The sequence below is a fragment of the Lepidochelys olivacea genome (genome assembly GCF_965140295.1).
Source record: "Lepidochelys olivacea isolate rLepOli2 genome assembly, chromosome: 1".
Classification (NCBI taxonomy): Eukaryota; Metazoa; Chordata; order Testudines; family Cheloniidae; genus Lepidochelys; species Lepidochelys olivacea.
Window position 1 is genome coordinate 139,658,370 of NC_140411.1, and position 20,944 is coordinate 139,679,313.

The 20,944-nt window shown below is 41.9% G+C and overlaps 1 protein-coding gene across 6 annotated transcripts in view; it reads right to left on the reverse strand.

Annotated features, from left to right (window-relative positions):
- CTPS2 (CTP synthase 2) overlaps positions 1–20,944 on the reverse strand; it is a 139,198-nt gene that overhangs the window by 67,812 nt on the left and 50,442 nt on the right. The window contains exon 16 of one of the 6 annotated variants that reach the window (XM_084617808.1): positions 6,723–6,885. The exons of the other annotated variants lie outside the window; for them this stretch is intronic. Within the exon in view, the coding sequence (XP_084473934.1) occupies positions 6,723–6,885 (163 nt within the window). The remainder of the gene's footprint in view (positions 1–6,722; positions 6,886–20,944) is intronic. 6 annotated transcript variants of the gene reach the window in all.

Here is a 20,944-nt window from a genome sequence, read left to right on the forward strand (position 1 = left end):
TCTGGACTTCCTAATGATCATCCTTTCTCTCCTATGTGCTATTAGGAACCTGTGCAGCTCATAATTCCAATTTTCTTTTACTTGAGGCTTACAAGGCTGTAATAAAAAAATGATGAACAGACTCAATGAATAGACAGAGCCTCTCCTCTGCAGATATCAAAGCCCTTGGAACATAACGACTGTTGTAATTATCTCCTGTCTAGAGATGAGAAAATTAAGTCACAGACAGGTTAAGTGATTTGCCGAGGTTATATGACAGTCAGCGATACAGTTGGGAATAGATTCTAGGATGCTTAATCCCCAGTCCTGTGCCCTGTATTTACTAGGCCATGTTGCATCTACAATAGCCCTTTAAATATCCTCATTTAGCTGGCTTGAAAACAGACTCCTAACCGAGTTGGATCAGCCCCTAGAATTGATGTCAAATTCCCCAATGTAGGGAAAAAATGGAACTGGAATTCCTGATTTCCAGTGTGAATTCATTAAGTTTTCCCCATACATTCCTCAGCACGCAGCTAACACTCCGAACTCCATCACTCCTCCTTACTTGTTTTTTATGTTCTAGTTTTCATATGCTACAACCATAATGTTATAGCAAATGCCTCCAATATTTCTTTTGTATCATTCATTGGCATTTTCATTTTTGACTTGATATCTGGAAATACGGTTGGTGTGACTAACTGTAATCCACCACAGGAGTTTTGATGGGTCTCTGTGTAACCAGGTAGGGGACAGTGGTCAGTCACCATCTCAAATTCTCAGCCATACAGGCATGGTTAGAACTTTAATAGAACCACACATTAGCAAGCCATGACTTCTCTACCAGGACTTAGGCTATCTTTTGAGGAAGTAATTTCCTGTAAATGTATCCCACAGGACATTCTTCCCCTTTGTCATACACTTGCCGGAATACCTGCTGCAAACCAAAATTCAGTGTCTTATGCACCACACACTTCTGAGTGCAATTTGGTTTACTGAATACTGATAACCTGCAGAGCTTGCTCTTAGAAGTTATGAAAGTTGTTCACTCTTGTTTCTCTACATCAGCTTCACAAGGTGGGTGAAGTGATATCTTTTATTAGACCAGTTTCTGTTAGTGAGAGAGAGATGCTTTCGAGCTTACACAGAGCTCTTCTTTAGGTCTGGCCTTGTCAGTTTGTCATAGTTTCCTCTTAGATCAGGCAGACACAGCCATAATTGTTTATGACAAAACCTACAGTCCCCAAGAAAGCCCTTTGTAATGGGTGTGGGCCAATCTTGGAGCATCCACTTTGGCTGGCTTCAGTTTAAACCACACTCCATTCTGTGTCCTAAATTCAACACCTAGGCCATGACAAGTGTGATAGTGTTCTGCCCTAGCAAGCAGGCCTGCTTGCAAAAGCCTGGCAAACGCTGTCTATATGTTGCAAGCGGCCCATATGCATCTATGCTTTATCAGCATTATATTTACCACCCTTTGGAATGTAGGTGTGTTCCTCAGACTCAAAAGAAACATCAAGAATTCAGCAAAAGCAGATGATGTTACAAAAGCAGATTTAGTAGTACTATATGTTGCCAAATACACCTACCAGTACCTATTTATTAGATCAGTAGCTGACACATGCTTGGCTTGGCCCAACCTGTTCAATAAACTGTTACAAGCACTGAATAAGAGTTAATCAACACTTGGTTTATAATTGTCCACACAAATTGTGCGATCCTAATGTAGTAATTTACCCTACCAAGGAAGATCAAAGGCTTGCTGAAGGTTTAAAGTGCAGTTCCACTCTCAGAAGTGACATTGTAAAAAGCACAGTTCAGCTACAAGATTATGCCATGCCATAGTAAATGTGCTCAGTTTACAAGAAACTGTTTCTTAAACAACCAATTCTGCAAGCTCATCTTGGGCTCAGAGTCAAGCTGGGTTCTTTTCTTCTAACTCAACATCATCCATAATAAAGGTACTACCAGCTAAATTAAATCTTGAGTGACACCTGTTCAATCCTACACAACTCCAGGGCCTTCAATAGGTTTGCGAGATAATTAGAATGTATTAAATAATTCTGTTGATGATGCACAAGGAATAGGGTTGCCAACTTTCTATTGGCACAAAACCGAACACACTAGCCCTGCCCCTTCTCTGAGGCCCTGTCCCTTCCATGAGGCCCTGCCCCTAACTCACTACATTTCCCCCTTCCTCAGTGGCTCACTCTCCTGATCCTCACTCACTTTCACTGGGCTGGGACAGGGAGTTGGGTGCGGGAGAAGATGAGGGTTCTAAATGCGGGTGCAGGCTCCAGGGTGGAGCCAGAAATGAGTGGTTCAGGGTGCGGGACGGGGCTCCAGGCTGGGTCAGGGAGTTGGGGTGTGGGAGGGGATGATGGTTCTGTCTGGGGGTGCAGGCTCTGGGGTGGGGCTTGGGTGCAGGAGGGGGCTCCAGGTTGGGGGTGGGGCCGAGGGATTCAGAATGTGGGAAGGGGCTGTGGGTTGAAGGAGGGGGTTTGGATGTGGGAGGGGTGAGGGCTCTGGGCTGGGGGTGTGGGCTGTGGGGTGCAGGACGGGGCTGTGGGTTTGGGGGGGCTCAGGGCTGGGGCAGAGGGTTGGGGCTCGGAGTTGGGGTGTGGGGTGCACGGCTCCTGGTCAGCGGCACAGTGGTGGGACTAAGGCAGGCTGTCTGCCTGTCCTGTGTCACTGCGCTGCACCCCAGAAGCGGACAGCAGGTCTGGCTCCTAGGCGGGAGGGGGGGGCAGGAAGCTCCTCGGTGCACGCTGCTCTCGCCTGCAGGCACCACCCCGCCCAGCTCCCATTGGCCGGGGGCAGCACACAGAGCCCCGTGGCACCCCTGCCTAGGAGCTATTCTCTGTTACTGCATTTATTTATCCTTACTATCATCACAAACAGAGATGGAGAAGGGTTAACCCTGGCCATTCCTTGAAAGCTTAGGTAGGTCCTGTAACCCAAGAACCTCTTCATGCCAACTGGAAAGGGGGTTATAGGAATCTCTTGGTTCTGGTATGTACATTCTGGTTCCCCAAAGAGTGTCATGTGAGGTCTTAAATGAAAGCCGGTGTCACACTGGTCATTAATATCATCGTGAAACTATGGACAGATGCTATGCAAGGTAATATATATGTATAATGAGAATATGTTCTTAAAATCTGTATCAAGATATTAGTCATCAGCAGAGGTGAAAAATGGGTCTTCTGTCAGACAAGAGATGTTTATCCATCTATCCGTTTACATGTAAATTGAGTATGGTTTCACCTATCACCAGTCTGAACTGAATACAAATGAAAAGATTGTCAAGACTTCAGAGAAAAAAGTCTAACTGGAAGACAAAAACACAAGACTCCTTCACATGAAGGGCAGGTGGTGGTGAGGTGCCTCACAACCTGGGGTACCCATGGGAAGAATCACAAGCTCCCACTTATCCCCAAAGACCCAGAATCTGGGGACCATGTTACAGTCTGTTTCTCTGCAGACCCTTTGTCTCTCTGCCTCCCTACAACAGGCTGCTGTTTTTAACCATTTTCAAGTCCTTTGTTTAAGATCTTCTGTCTGGTCTCCCCTGAAATTTCAAGCTGGGACCTTGTTGATTTGACCTAATTTGATTTTGATTCGATCACTATATTGCTTAATTCTTAATTCAGTCATGTTATAAGTAGATTCATTTTAGCGATCTGCCTGCTTGATTTTATTTGTTTCCTTATTAACTTTAATACAGTTAATAAAAGCACACTGAGTCATATTTCTTTCAATAAGTAACATGGGCCAGAACCATTTAGAATCTAAGTGAGTACCAGCCATAGGCGCTGACTCCATGGGTGCTCCAGGGCTTGAGCACCCAAGGAAAAAAAATTGTGGGTGCTCTGCATCCACTGGCAGCCCTACAGGTCAGTACCTCCCCCTCCCACTCTATGCCTCCTGCCCACCGGCAGCTGCACCAATTGGCTCCTCCCTCCAGCGCCTTCCACAGATCAGCTGTTCCGCGGCGTGCTGGGGGAGAGGGGGAGGAGCAGGAGCAGCGGGTGGAAAGAGGCAGGGCCGGGGCGGGAATGGGTGGGGGTGAGAGGAAAGGGTGGAGTGGGGGCAGGGCCTGGGGTGGAGCAGGGGTCAAGGGCCACCCCAGAATCTGAGTAAATCAGCACTTATAGTACCAGCTGGTCCATTCAGGAGCCTAATTAGCTTGGCTCAGAACACAGCAACAACCACCTCTTGCAACTTCTATTTGTTTTGCTTCCAGCAGACTGTAATGGTTAAAATGACTAATATCAAATTATTTACTGAACATGTTAAAACACTCCTCTGGAGACAGATCAATGGATGTCTATAGGTCAGTGGTCCCCAAACTTTTTGTCACCCCCCCCTTAACTGTAATGCAATCTGTCCACAACGCCCCGGGAGCCAGGGCCGGAGGCTGGACCTGAGGGTGGGAGCAGAAGTCACAGCCGGGAGTGGGGCTGAAAGCCAGGACTGGGAACCGTGGCCGGGAGCTGGGCCTTGGTTGGGGCCAGGGAGCCGAAGCCAGGGCCTTGACTGGGGCCAGAGCGGAGCTGGGGGCATAGCGGAGCTGGGTGATGCTCCCTCCCCACCTACCATGGGGACTGGCCCAGGCCCCCCTGAACATTCCTCTGTGCCCTCTGGGGGGCACACCCTATTGTTTGGGGACCACTGCTAGAGATATAGATCATATTTAAAAATTAATATATAGCTGCTAACAGACATGGTTTTGGGTGTGAAAGGTAAGGCCATGACTTCTGTGCTTATAATTTCTTTTATTCTTTGTTTCACATGGGTAATGGAAATACCCAAAAGTGTTACATGAGAACCTTAATAATCTGCATTAATGTGGGGCAGCCCAGGCATGGACTAACGGGGACTAAGGATTAGCAAGTGCACCAGTGTGACTACTGAGAATGATGCCATGCTTCCTATTAGCCAAAAGGGAGCCCCAGGTAACCCCTGCCTCGCTCTTGGAACTATCTAATCTCCAAGGCAGGATAATTTATTTCTCCTTCTTCTTTTCTTTCTCTGTGACAGGGCTCTTCCTGCTGCTGAGTCTGACAACATCAGGGAGGCCAGGCTAGGCTCTGGCTGGTGTCATAGCAGATGCAGTGAAGCTGCCAGGGATATGGAAAAGAAGCCAAAGCAGGTGGCTTTAGCAGCTGCTGATGGAGTCCTGCAGACCCTTAAAAAGAATATCATCATTTTTCCTTAATAGCAGCTCTCAAGGCTGCTGTTGCCTCTGTGCTTTCTACAGCTCAGAGCCCAGCTGCTGCTGAGGAGAGAGGAGGTGGTGCTTTATAATCTCCTCCGCACAAGCCCATTAACGTATGCTGTGACATCATCTCCTGGATTCCTCCTTACCCCTGCAGCAAATACAGCACAGCTGGGAGCACTGGGGCCCAGATTTTGAATGGTACTTAATCGTTGCTCTGCTCAGTGTTGCAAGGCCTAAGTAACTCAGATGGCCACGTCCCATGTTCAAAAGTGATTTTAGGCACTTAGGTGCCTAATTTTCATTGAAAGTCAATGGGCTTGAGAGTCTAACTCAGTCTCTCCCCACCAATCCCACTCTCACAAGCATCAGCCTCTGGGAGGAGGAAATATGGCAGGCTCTGTGTTAAGGTTTACCCAGCAACAGAGGCATAGCCACGGTGTAATATGGCAACAACACCCTAACATCCCCTATGAAGCTTAACATTACCCACACTGGCATCATCCCAGCTGAGCAGCAAAACCTCACTGTTCTGTACCTTCTACTGTAGATTTGTGAGTCTGTGTCTTACTGAAATGCAGATTAATGAGGGTCTCCAGTTCTTTAGACAGGTAATTCTTTGTAAGGGTTCTATAAAATAGGTTTGAGAACGAAGTGTTTAAATTTTTAGCCAGTTATAAATAGCAGCTGTAGGGTAGCAGCTTTATTGTATTGCTGCAGGATCATGGTTTCAGGAAGCGCTATGAGATAACCACTTTTCGGTACATTCTCCTCCCCAAGCCTGTGCCTCACGTAGTACGGGTGCATACTCAGTTTAGAGAGCTTTACTGTCGTAACAATCTGACTGTTAAGTGTGTATACTTCATGGGCAACTGACTCAGATGCGCACACTAGGCAGCATATCACAGCATAAAGTCTGCCCCAATAATGCTTCTACTGAATTGTTCATTACTGTAGCAACCACACCTGATTCTGTGAGGGAGACACCTTGTACATACCATTATGTAAGCGTCACAGCATAACGAAGGAGTGCCTAGAAGAAACTGAGTCTGTAGATTAGGACAGCCAACCTGTATTCTGCAAGATGAGACAAAGAACCTTTGCACATCAGTAGAGATTTTACAGACACTAGTAGTTGTAACAACCAAAGCACATCCCTACTTTATTTATGGACTAAATGCAACAAGTTGCTCTCATCTCCCCACACTGCCACCATATCAGATCCACATCCAGGAGTGATACTACCTTCTCTTTAGTGGCTTTAAGTACAATTCTCTGAGTGAGGACCCCACCCGTAGCAAAGGTTATCTGATGATTTTCGAGCAATCTGCTCCTCTCTGGATGCTCCCTATTGCCCCATTTATACTTTGTATCCTCCTGATCTCATAAATTCAAGGGCAGTGACACAGGTAGTTATTTTGTCCCACATCTTCCATTTCTGGTTGAGAGTTAATTTTCCACATCCAGCAACACATGCCTTGAAAAAGGCCATGTACCACCAGGCTGACTATCAACGCACTCTCACCTTTAATTCTTTTTCCGTTTTGCAGAGCACCACATCCTAAGGGCTGCTGGATTTGGAGACACCAAGCACCATCTGCGCATCCCTTTGATCTGCACACCACACGGCAGTTTGTGTGACACACACACACACGCACGCACACACACACGTATTTCAGGTTGTTTGCCTGCAACAAAACAGATTTGCCTATCAGACACATCTCTCCTTGTGACCAGAGGACCAAAATGGTATTTTCATTCGTCAGGAAGACTTAGTGCTGACCCACAGCATGGTGACAGTGTACAGTTGTTGCTGGCGGCACACTCATGCACAATAGTGAGGGAACGACTAATACTGATTGCAACCCACGGGATATAGGTATTGCTGTACTTCATGAGCTGTGACAGATTCCTGTGCAGTTAGAGGAAAGGCACTCCAGCCCAGCTTTCATTCTACCTTTTGCCACCTGTGTCCCCACAACAGGCACTTATCTCATTTGCTGGTTACTATATCCTGGCTACTATATCCTACAACCTGATTCAAAGCTGTACTGCACTCTTGCTGACCTGTAGCTATAACACGTCCCTTTATTTTACCCCAGATGCTGCATTAGGCATGATCTGCACACAGCATAGCAAATATTTCACAGGCTGTAGATTTTTTCCAGTTCAGACTAAGATTTTACACTTCCCTCCATTATGCTTATTCACTAAAACAACAGATCATTCCAGATATTTGCGGTATGTGTGTCCTGTATGTCACAGAAACACAGGATCCTAGTTTATGCCATCTAGTCTGAGAAACCTGGTCTGCTCTATAATTTTTCCCTCTGCATCAGATCATGCAGAGTTAAAGAGAGATTTTACCAACTGACTAGATCCCTGATGCTCTGGAAGCTACTGATTATACACAAGTTGCATACAAATAAAAATAAGTGAATTCTGCAAAAAAAAATAAAAAGTATTCACAAACATTTATTCAAATTTATAATCCAGTTCATTTTGATTGTTCTCCCCACTTTTTGTGTTTGTAAATATTTTACCAAACAAGTTTACAGGGGTGAACAGTCACATAAAATTCCCTTAAAATTAGCAGCTTGACTTTGTAAACATGATCATGGAAAGTGACACAGTGCTTGTAGCACTTACAGGGACATCTGTGAGAGCTTGGAATGAATCTCCATACTATCAAGCACATTATTTGCCCAGCTCTAGTGTGTTTAATGCCCATTTTATGCTACCAAAAAAATGTCATTGTCAGAGGAATACTTAGACTCCGTGACTCTTGATAAAATGGTTTCTCTGCCACAGGGTAGACATGACTGACCCATGGTGAACTGCATCCATTACCCCTCATACTCTAAGCCTGGGTTACAAGCACCACACCTGGATCTCCAGGAAGTGAGCAGTTTAAAGTACGACCGTGAGAGCTAGACCATAACAACAAATAAAGACAAAAGTCATCAGCACAAATAAGGAGTATACTGGACCTTCAGCACCTTAGAGTTAATTTTTACCTAATCAGCTTTTAGCTGAAATGCTTTTAGAGTTTTGTGCGTGTAACATTTTTTGAGAGAATTATAAATGAAAACTGTGTACTTTGGAGAATTATAAATGAAAACTCAAAATAAATAACTATTAAAAATTAGGTCTGTATTTTAAATATAGGCAGGTTCTTGGACTGTACTGTAACGGTTAGCCATCCACTCCTATATTACATTTCTTTTACATTCTTCTAGCCCAGAAGGTCAATGAATATGTTTTATGATAAAATGCTGTATGCTAAGTGTAGCCCATAACTAGCTTAGTTTTTTATTATATTCATCAGTAACAAAAGGAACCTACAGGCCTGTACCCTGTAAGACATTAGCTTAAGCAGGTTAGCATAAGTATAGCCAAGCACAGTAGACCTGTGACCCTTGGCATAGATGAATGACCTGACAGTTACCCTTAGGTTTTGGGGAACTAGGAATAGCTTGCTCAATAGCAGGAGTTGGAATATAACAATATCAGGCAACCGCAGGAATACTGAAGTGATACTGGACTTGGATATTTTAGGACAGAAATGTTGGCAGATGTCTAACCTCAAACTTGCTTGAGCCATAGGTGGCATATATGATAATTAATTAAATTGCATTAATAAATTAACTTATAGGATATTTAAATGCACTCCAATATTATAAGGGTGAGGAAGTTAGATTTGGACTTGGAAAGCTCGGCATTAGAATGAATATTTGTGATAGTGTTCAGGCCTTGTAATAGGCCAAACCACCATGTGGACAGTGGGGTGGGAATAGGTATTGTTTCATATTCTCTGTGTATATATAAAGCCTGCTGCAGTTTCCACGATATGCATCTGAGGAAGTGAGCTGTAGCTCACGAAAGCTTATGCTCTAATAAATTGGTTAGTCTCTAAGGTGCCACAAGTCCTCCTTTTCTTTTTGCGAATACAGACTAACACGGCTGCTACTCTGAAACATGTGGATGAGGTTAGCTTTCCATCATTTGACCCTTTAGCTATATTCTTATCTGCCACCAATCTTGGGCATTGGGGAACCTGGACTATTGGACTCACTCAGCATGCCAGAGGCAGGGCTGGTCCTTTGTCTCTTACCACCGGTCCTCAAGGAAGGGTGTAAGTATGTAAGTCTAAGAGCATATGCAAGGGAATGATACCACAGATATCCCCAATACTGTATTATTCCTGTCTGTGTATGTGGCTTGGAGCTTTTCTGTCTCTAGTACTGGTTTTAATAAAAATTACCAAGGCTTGGCTTTGCCCTCAGTGTGAGTGTCCTTGCCATAGATCCCGAGGCTCCCAACGAGATACTGAATGTATTGGTTTTAGTTCTCTGTAGTCTGATTCTGGGACAAGAACCCTCTTACACCCAGCTCACTAATCAGGATCAACAGGCAATCAATACAATTATTATTAACCCTTAAAAAGGATCAGGCAACATACATTTTGGAAACAACAAAGTTTTATGCATGTACAGAAAAGCCTCTCTCTGTAGAAGATTTCCCCAGGCTAACTCTGAAGCGGGTGTGGCAGAGCTTAAAAACTAAAACACAGTTTGTAGGGGGGAAATACCCACAGAAAGGCCTTCATGAAATCTCATCTAAATGCATGGATAGGGGTTTATGGTGTCCCTTCAGTTGTAAAATTGTTTTCATTAAGTCTTTTTTCTAAAGTATGCAAAACCTTTGATCATTGGAGCTATAGGATTAAAATTAGTGTACTGTTTTTAATGACAAAAGAAAAATTTCATAATCAGGGTGGAGTGAAAGCATACAGACTATAAAGGCTGTCCCAACCCCACAATTCTCACTCCTGCTGAATTCTGTTAGTTGTTCTGGGTTTCGTGAGTCAGGTAAGTACGATCTGAATTTATTACACGTTTAAAATCTCTTATATTAATTTGCCGTTTTCTTTTGGAAGTGGGTTGAACCCATCATATTGAAGAAAAAGCCCACTGTACCTGTGGGTTAACAGTTAAGGATAACATATTCACTGCTGAGATGTTAGTGGGAAGAGAATTATTGGCCCAATAGGAAAAAAAAATCAAACAAACCTGTATACCTAGTCGATAGTTTCAATATATTAGAGGAGATTTACATTTTCACCTGTTGATAACTGCTTGGTTAACATAATCATTTCCAATCCAAAAACTGCACTTATAATAAACAATTGTTGCTTATACTAACTACTTGCCCTCTTCATCCAAAACAGACACATGCTACCTGGAATGAAATCCATCACTGATTTTTTCCTTCTCTTTAAACATTCAAATGTCGGGTTTTGGTTTTGTTTTCACAGTTATTCTTCAAGAATATAAACAGAAATATGGAAAATTTACTTGATGGTAACCTTTTAAAATATTTCACCCAATATGCGTTGATGGAGGGTAGTACCAGCGCGCTGTCCATTGATGGACTGAAAAACCTGCTTCAAAATCAATTTGCACAATATCTGCAGGTAAGTGTAGCCCAAGCAGCATCAATTGTACTCTGTGGAATGGGTGGAAAAATGTAAATATAGGCCCTGATCCTGCAAGGCAGAGCCTTATGCCCCCATTGACTTTAATGATCATTGTCAAAGGGTCAGTATGTGAATCCACCACTCGCCTTAGTGAGCAGTTACTCACAATGGACAACTATGTGAGTACGGAGTTCACAACTTGGCACTATGAAAGAAATACTTTTAATGTATTTTATAAGGTGTTCTGAAGGCAAAGTTGCACCAACTGGATCATATAAAAGATTCCCCGCAGTCTATATACTGTATCTAGGGTGACCAGACAGCAAGTGTGAAAAATCAGGACACGGGGTGGCGGTTATAGGTGCCTATATAAGAAAAAGGCCCAAAAATCGGGACTGATCCCTATAAAATCAGGACATCTGGTCATCCCAACTGTATCTTGATTAATCTCAGAGGATCTTTAGACTTTTAATACTAGGTAGACTTTGACTGGTAATTATTCAATTCTGAAAACAGAAGTATCAGAACTTAGGTGAGAAGTCTGAAGAAGCTGGTAAATAGTTGAAGATCCTGCTGTAATGGAAATGGAGATAATAATTCTCTGTGATTTCAAGAAAAGTGCAAAGGCAAAAAATCACCACCACCACTTGATCTGCAGAAATGTCCATATGACACCATTTGGGGGTTTCAAGAATGATCAGATTTTGGAAGATTAACTGGAGTTGGATTCTGACTTCAGTAGGACTCCAAACAGTTTCCTTTGCTGGAGTGGACATTTAGATGTTAAATGTGGGTGTGTTGAATCAATGTTGGTACATTTTGTCAAAGGCCTGAACTCAGTGGAAATTCCAGAATTTTGTAAATAACAAAAATCCACTTTATTCATTTTGCTACAATTTGTTGGATGGAGAAAAATCTGTTACATGATCCAGTATATGCAATTAAGCCTAGTGGAAAAACCATAAAGTATAAAAAAGTGCTTCCTTATCAAACAATTATCATAATTTATAGTCATAATTTAGTTAATTGGAAACAAACCTGTAAGTCTGCTCAGGTGCTTTCTTACTAAAACTTTTTTATATCAGTCATAGCTGGTTCAGCCTTGGAGGAAAATAAATCCAGATTTGACTGAACACTCACATTTCACCTGTCTTATCAATGATTTCTATTTGCAATTTGGATAGTAGATTTTTGTAGCATTTTTCCTTTTTGAAGAAATGTGCAACTTGTTTGACACTGAAATAGATATAAAGTATGACACAACAAAAAAAAGCAGCTTAAATCACAATCAAAATTAGGTTTATCCCGCTTTATAAATTTGACTTATTAACAAGAATGTTTTCAGAAAATTCACTGCACCAGAATGTCATGTGCACTTTCATAATACGGACTGGACTAAAAGGAGTTGATGCTCTTAGCTAGATTTTCCACATTTGAACAATTTTGCTAATACAATACAGAGTATTCTAAATACGGGGGGAACAGTCCTGTCTCAGGGCCTGATCCAAAGTCCAGTGAAGTCAATGGGATTCTTTCAACTGATGTAAGTGGGCTCTGGGTTAGACCCTGAGATAGCACTGTGTGGTAGATGTTGACTTTTAATGGTGGCCACTGTAGCTCAGTGAGTCTATGCTACTGCTCCTATCATTCTTTCCCCATCTTTGTTATATAGTCTGAACTCAATTTACCTACATCAGAATGAAAGCCTAGTCATAATGAAGCCTTGCTGTAGAGATTTGTTCAAGAACCTCTGGCGTGTTTGGTTGCACTGAGTCCACTGGCTCTTGCACATGGGGACATTTTGATTTCTTGATAGTCTGTGAGAATTTTAACTATTTCTTAGGAATGCTCTTCTATAGTGAACGGCAGATGATTGCTCACACTGTTCAGAGGACTGGTACATCATTGATAACAACTTTAGCAGACTGTGGACATTGCATTTCTTGGTTAGTCAATATAACAATCTCACACACACACACACGACATGTACTTACTGATAGATCCCATAGTAGTAGCAACACCTCCATAGTAACATTGATATTTAGCCTACTTTATGGGCTATGTTTCTTATCAGGAAGGATCTGTGACCATTAATTTTTTTACTTAACTAGTTAAATTATTTTCCCATAAAAACAGGGTGCATTCTCTCTCGATAACATAATTAAATCGTTGGACAAAAATAATGATGGGAAAGTCAGCTTTGAAGAATTTGTGTCCATTATAAAACGTGTAACTGGCACAGGCCAGTAAGACAAAAGGAGGACCACTACCACTGGCAAAAGAAGAGAGAAAAAACTTGGCATTCATAAAAAGTATATATTATATATATATGTATTTACAGATTTACTTATTGTGATAACATTATCAGCAGATAATAAAGATGTTCTTTATTGTAAAAGGATTGGTCTCCTTGTACTGTATTTCCTATATACTGGTTATCAACACACACTAAGCAGGTCCACTTCCCAGTTATTTTAGAATTAACATTTTTATTTCATGCTACAAAAACATGATGTGAGGAAATGGCCTTTATATAGCTCCAGCTTTATGTGGGGGTAGTACTTTGACACATGGTACAGTTTAAATCGGGGTGGGCAAACTTTTTGGCCCAAGGGCCACATCAGGGTTCCAAAACTGTATGGAGGGCTGGGTGTAGTGTACTAAATTGCTCCTCATAGGAATGTGCTACTTACGGTGTACTACTTACGGCTGCTGGTGCTCTGAGCGGCCTGGTAAGGGGGCGAGGAGTGGGGGGGTTGGATAAGGGGCAGGAGGTCCCAGCGGGCAGTAAGGGGACAGGGAGCAGGGGGTGGTTGGATAGATGTGGGAGTCCTGGAGAGCCTGTCAGGGGGTGGGGTGTGGATAGGGGTCAGGGCAGTCGGGGACAGGGAGGATTGGATAGGGGATGGGGTTCTGGGGGATGGGGGGGGCTAGAGGCGGGGGGTCCCGGGAGGGGGCAGTCAGGGGACAAGGAGCAGGGGGGGTTGGATAGGTCTGAGGGGAGCAGTCAGGGGGCGGGAAGTCGTGGATAGGGGGCAGGAGCCAGGCTGTTTTGGGAGGCACAGCCTTTCCTACCCAGGTGTAGTATATTAAATTGCTCCCCGTAGGAATGTGCTACTTACAGTGTACTACTTACGGCTGCCAGTCCTGGTGCTCTGAAAGTAGCACATTCCTACGGGGAGCAATTTAACCTGGTAGTGGCTCTCACAGCCGCGTGGCCCGGCAGGAACTCACAGCCGTGCCGCCCAGAGCGCTGATGGCACATGAGCTGAGGCTGTGCGGGAGGGGCTGCGGGCGAGCCTCCCTGGCAGGGAGCTCAAGGGCCAGGCAGGACGATCCTGCGGGCCAGACGTGGCCCGTGGGCCATAGCTTGCCCACCTCTAGTTTAAATTCATGGTTTTGGAAGGAATATATGGCCATATACATTAAGGTCGGTCTATCACTCCCAGCAAGGATTGTTCACTACAGTATATACTAGTCAATTCAATTTAAGTCAGGACACACATCTCAATATAGTCAAATATCTGAATTAGATATATTTAAGATTTGTATGTTAAATACAAACTTACCCATATTCTATTTACTATTTTAAAAAAATATTTTCCTCAATAACATGCACAAAATATACCTAACAAAAATAGCTGTACTTAGGTGAATCAAGTAAAAATCTGTAAGGAATATCATAACTGTATACATACAAAATTAATTATATAAAATCTAAGATCAAATATGGCCTGCATATTACAGTAGAACCTGAGAGTTACAAACACCTCAGGAACGGAGGCTGTTTGTAACTCTGAAATGTTCATAACTCTGAACAAAGCATTATGGTTGTTCTTTCAAAAGTTCACAACTGAACGTTGACTTAATACAGCTTTGAAACTTTACTGTGCAGAAGAAAAATGCTGCTTTTAATCATCTTAATTTAAATCACAGGGTTGGAAGGGACCTCAGGAGGTCATCTAGTCCAACCCCCTCCTCAAAGTCGGACCAAACCCCAATTTTTGCCCCAGATCCCTAAACAGCCCCCCCTCAAGGATTAAACTCACAACCCTGGGTTTAGCAGGCTAATGCTCAAACCACTGAGCTATCCCTCCCCACCCGAACAAAATGAGCACAGAAACAGTTTCTTTACCTTGTCAAATCTTTTTCTTTTAACTTTCCCTTTATTTTTTTAGTAGTTTACGTTCAACAAAGTACTATACAGTATTTGCATTTTTAATTTTTTTTTGGTCTCTGCTGCTGCCTGATTGCATACTTCCAGTTCCAAATGTGGTGTGTGGTTGACCAGTCAGTTCATAACTCTGGTGTTCGTAACTTTGAGGTTCTACTGTATCACAAATGTGTCTGTGACCTCTGCTCTGATGGCCTATGTTCTAACAGGATATATTCATTAAACCATTCTGACACTAAAGGTTTCAATTCCTTCTTTCACATATTCTTGCTATTGACAATATAATAATAAAATATCTTTGATATTCGTTTACTTTAACAACTTTAAGTTACAGTTAAGAACTAATTTAAAAAAAACATTATTAGGGTTAGAAAGTCAAGGACACAAAGTTAGGAAATGTCAGAATTAAAGTTGTTTATGCATCCTTCATTTGTCCTGCTTCTGCATATGCATTATGGTACAGCATTTAATTTCATGATTACGTTCTATTTATTTTCCACAGGACCCAGAAAAAAACATTTGATGATGAATTAGATGGATGGTCAGTACATTACAGTACATGGCTACAAGCAGAGCATCCACCATTCTCTCTGCTGGCATCATGTTCTGCCTTATGACAGACAGTACAAAGAAAAAATGTTCCAAAAATATACTTCACTGTTTACATTTTTAAAGTAACGTTTTGCTCCTTCTGGGAACCTTTTAGCAAGCAACATTCACCGCAACTATGAGAGACAGGTCTGGATTGCAGTTGGGTGGGATGATGTTTGTATTATTGTGAAAATCCTTTCACCAATACAGCTAGCTGTTCCAATTCGAGAGCAGATCTCTTTGCTACAATGAAACTTCCAAACACCTGTTCTTTAAGGGAGATCTGACCCTTTACCCTTTAAGGGTCCAGTCCTGAAAGGTGCTAAGTATCTTCAACTCCCACTGAAGAAAGGGGATGTTGAAAGTGCTCAGCACTTCATAGGAAACACCAAACATGTTTCTGAATCAGGCCCTAAATTGGGAACAACTTACAGTACATGGCTACATAGCTGCAGAGAGTAGATGAGACATATTTCTATTGGTTCAGATCCTAATTCCTGTCAGTCTCATAGAGGGGACATCTTATATGCATTTTTTTAATGGATTTGAGGTGGCCCTGAAAAATATTCAGAGTGGGAATACTCTAAAGGAAGGGAGATTTCACTCTTTCACAAAAGTGGTAAGACATTTTTCTGGTTTGGCTATCGTGACAAAGTTCCTCCTCTGCCTTGGTGGGTCCTGCGCTTATTGGTGGATTTGCTTCCTCAGAGGTTCACAGCAGCCCTCAGTTTGGCCACTTTCGTCGCTCAAATCTGCCGTTCACTCAGTTAGCCTCATCAATGGCCAGCATGGGGAAAGGAAGAAGAACAATCCCCGCAGTCTCTGCTGATCCACCTAGTGGATCAGGGAACAGGCCAGAGATCTTCCCCTCTGGTGGAACCCACAGTCCAGTTCAACTCCTCCGGTATCAAGTAGGGAGTTGGGGGGATGGAGGGATGGGGGGAACCCGGGCCCACCCTCTACTCCAGGTTCCAGCCCAGGGCCCTGTGGATTGCAGCTGTCTACAGTGGCTCCTGTAACAGCTGCATGACAGCTACAACTCCCTGGGCTACTTCCCCATGGCCTCCTCCCAACACCTTCTTTATTCTCAACTCAGGACCTTCCTCCTGATGTCTGATAATGCTTATACTTCTCAGTCTTCCAGTAGTACGCCTTTTCACTCTCAGCTTCTTGCGCCTCTTCCTCCCAGCTCCTCACACGCACCACAAACTGAAGTGAGCTCCTTTTTAAACTCAGGTGCCCTGATTAGCCTGCCTTAATTGAGTCTAGCAGCTTCTTGATTAGCTGCAGGTGTTCTAATCAGCCTGTCTGCCTTAATTGTTTCCAGAAAGTTCCTGATTGTTCTGGAACCTTCCCTGTTACCTTACCCAGGGAATAGGGACCTACTTAACCTGGGGCTAATATATCTGCCTTCTATCACTCTCCTGTAGCCATCTGGCCTGACCCTGTCACACTATACATTTACAACTTCTGAAGTTTGCTTTTTTGTATTTGTTATAAATACAAAATAAAATTTATGCATAGAAATAACACTTAACCTCTTTCAATGAATAGGAATTTAGACACTGACTTCACGGGAGTGTAGGATTCAATCTCTTAATAAATATTTAGCATATTCATTCCTCTTTTCAACACAAGCCCAATTAGCCTTGCAACATCAGTCCTCTCTATTGTCCCCTACAGATTTAGTCATCTTTGGGAGGAGTATGATCAGGTCCACATCAGATGAAGTTATTTTTGCACATTAAAACATTTACAATTTTTTTTAGATTCTCTTTTTAATCCTTTCAGCACATAGCCTACATCAGAAAATTCCAGCATCATAGTAATTGCTATCGGTATTATTAGTTACCTTATTGAGAAGAAACTAATAAAACACAAGGAAACGAAATTAAAAATAAGGCATCCCTGTAAGAAGGAGGATAGACCACTAGCTTAGAACTTGGGAGACTTGGGTTCAAGTCCCTGCTCTACCACAGATGTCCTTTGTAACCTTGGGCAAGTCACTTAGCCTCTCTGTACCTCAGTTCCCCATCTGTAAAATAGGGATAAGAACACTTTCCTACCTCACAGGGGTGTTGAGAGGATAAATTAAAGATTGTGAGATAAAATAAGGTACCTAAAATAGACTACTGTGTACACTTCAGTCCTTAAGTAGCTAGTGTTTCTTGGAGAAAAATTATTTTTCAAATAGTCTATTTTTGGCCAAATATAAACTATTTTCATACACCTTGTTTTTACTCCAATTTTGGCTATGAACCCAACCCTGCAAATACTTCTGTATGTGAGCAACTTTATGCATGCAAGTAATCACACTGAACTAAATGGGATTACTCATGTGTGTAAGCATTTGCAGGTCTGGGATCTATATTTCTTTTCTTTTTATCTCTGTTATACAATAGGAGAAATTTCTGACTTTGACTGTGTTGCTAACACCTCTTGTAAGTTATAGGAAAAGCAGGCAACGGGAAGTAAACATTAAATAGTGTTATAAAAGTGTCACTTCCTCCCAAAGCCCACTTCTAATCCAAGGCTCCGGGTTATGAAAAATGCTTACATTTTACTTATTCCAAAATGTCAGGAGCACTTCGTACCATATGTAATATCAGAAATATCATGGAAAATAAAGTTTTAAAAATAAAATCAGCATTTTCAAGGCTAGTACTGACAGAGCCATTTTTACAAAAGTTATATTAGAGGCATCAGCAGATAAAAGACTGAGACCACAACGCAAGAGCTCATCAGAAAAGATTACAACCTGATTTAATATTGTGGGGAAAGAGGGGGAATAAAAACAAAATGCCTTTGACCATTTGGATCAAATTCTGCCCTAACACGCTGTGTAAACACATTTACTGCAAAGGGCTGCAAGGAATGTACAAAGAAAACAGTGCAGAATTTATCCCTAAATGTATTATTTGCAGTATAAAATTATTCCACAGAATAATAATACAACTTGGAGCATTACTATTTCAAAGTGTTGAAAAAACATGAAGTACATTAATCCTCACAACAGCCAGGCAAGGTCAGTAGGTATTATCATTCCAATTTTACAGGTCAGAAAACAGAGGCAAAAAGATTAAAGGCCTTACCATAGAACACATGCAGCAAGTTATCAACACAGCTGGAATTAGATAGCATGAGTTTCTGGGCCTGACCAGCCATCATTCATCTAGCCGACATTCCCTTTGTGAAATCAAATCTATATTAAACAGAGCTGGGCCCAAGCTTCAGAATCTGGATATGGAATTCTAACATGCACGATATGATGGATACAGCACTGGGCTGGGAGTCAGACAAGCTGGGTTCTATGCCTGGTTCTGCAACTGACGGACTGGTTGACCTTGGGAAAGTCACTTCACCTCTCTGTGCTACTGCTTCCCCCATCTATAGATGAAACTTTCCATCTGTGCAATGTACTTGGAGTTCTACAGATTAAAAGAACTATTGATTATTATTTTGTGACATTCAGATAAAAGATTTTCGTTCAAGACTATTTCTAGAGCTAAAGCAAGGATGGATAAATGCATAAATGCTAATAACTGTAACAGGAAACTCAGACATGTCCACTTTAATTTAAATCCTCTAGACACATTTTATAATGGTTTTCACCATGTGGGAAGGAAAAATGGTAAAATTTTGTTTAAAACAAACTTTGTAGATAAACTTTATAATGTGCAAGTCACAAAAGAAACTCATAAACCAGTGTTTTGTATGCAGAAACTATCAAATAGTTTCTCAGCACTGAAATATCAACTGCACACTATGGTTCCAGTCCTCCAACACGTACAGACTGGCTTAACTCCTGCGTGTAGCCCCTCTGACTACCCATGAAGCTCAGCAGGAGTACTCATGTGCATAAAGTTTCTCCTGGGTGTGTCAGCAGGATCAATGCCAAGTAATGCTTTTGTAATCATACTGAACCATGGAACAAGATGAAATAGATGAATAATAGTTGAGCTGATATAGATCAACAACACGGTAGGAAACTCCCTTACAGCTTAAGTATGCCTTAGTTACTCTTCAAACAAGTCAAGTCACAACATTTACCTCTTCAACTTTAGAATGAGAAGCAAATATCTCAAAAAGAAAATCTTCACAGTGCTAAAAACTTTTGATCAAAACAGTTTCTGTGCATTCTATTACAGCAGTATCACTTGGGCCATTACAGTTCCAAGGACACAGTCAATTAATAGTGTTGCCAATTCTTGCGATTTTTATCATGATTCTTGTGATATTTTGCTGTTTTTCTTAGCTGCAGCTCCTTGAGTCAGGTGATTGTGTGAAAATCTTAGCTTTTATTTTTTGTTTTTATTTAAATAAGTTCCTAGCCTTCATGGTTGCAGAGAAAAGCTGTAAAACAGACTCTTACAAGCTCAAATCCAAGAAGACAAATAAAAAGAACCCCAAATTTATTAATTATTTTTAGAAATCTCATGAGTGTTAAGCCAATCTCGTGATTTCTGGGGTTCAGCTCATGATTTATGAACACTTGAGGTTGGCAATACTATGTGTAGTAAATTAAAAAGAGTTACAAGAAATTCCAAGTTCTACACCTTCCCCTGAGAATCCTTGCTTATTGGCATGGTTCAGCAATCACATGGTCCTATTTTTTTTATTTAAAAACAAAACAAAACAAGCAAAACACAACTGTTACTGGACCAGTGTTTCTCCACTCCCATTCTCAAGGAGCAACTTCCAGAGGAGGAGTAGCCAACACAAGGAAGAGTAGTACAGTAAGTGCTCTACTTCTGATTCAAGCCTTACTGAGTTGCTGAGGGTGTTACCACGGGAATGACGTGGTGTTCCCTCATCAGCTCTCACGTTGCATGAAATCATCTCTATGGCCTCAATAATTCACAAACCTCACTAACCTGATACCCCTTAAATTATTTCTGTCCATTACTATAAACAATATCCAAATATTTTAATACAATGCAGGCTCTGCTAAACTGAAGCCTTTAGGGCTACAGGTATTAATATGGTAAGATGCCCAGTTGAAACAACTGAAGGTTCTCTTTGCCTCACTCAGAGTTCAGCTGTGAAATATCAGCATTTCCGCTATACAGATTAAGATTCAGAAACAAGCTTTGCAGAGTAGCTGTTATGCACATCACACACAAACTGTTTAAACTCCATTCATTACATTAATCTTTTGTGACTTTCAGATTTTACATTTATTCCATTATTTTCTTCATATAAATTGTACTTGAATGTATGTCTTGCTTCTCCTTCAATACTATCAAAACGCTGCAGATCTCCCAATGATTCATGATATTTCTGTACAACAGCAATATGTTGTCATAGATATGAGCTTCAATTCACTTCTCAACACCTTTTCCCTTTTGTATGGGGTCAGAGGTGCCCACAAGTCTTTGCTATTCCTTCTGGTCCATTGCAGGGGTTCATAGGTCTTAGAGTTCCAGTCCTTTTCTCTTCAATCTTCTCTTGACAGTCTTTTCATCGTATCTTCTGTCTTCACATCCTTTCTTGCTATCCTTTT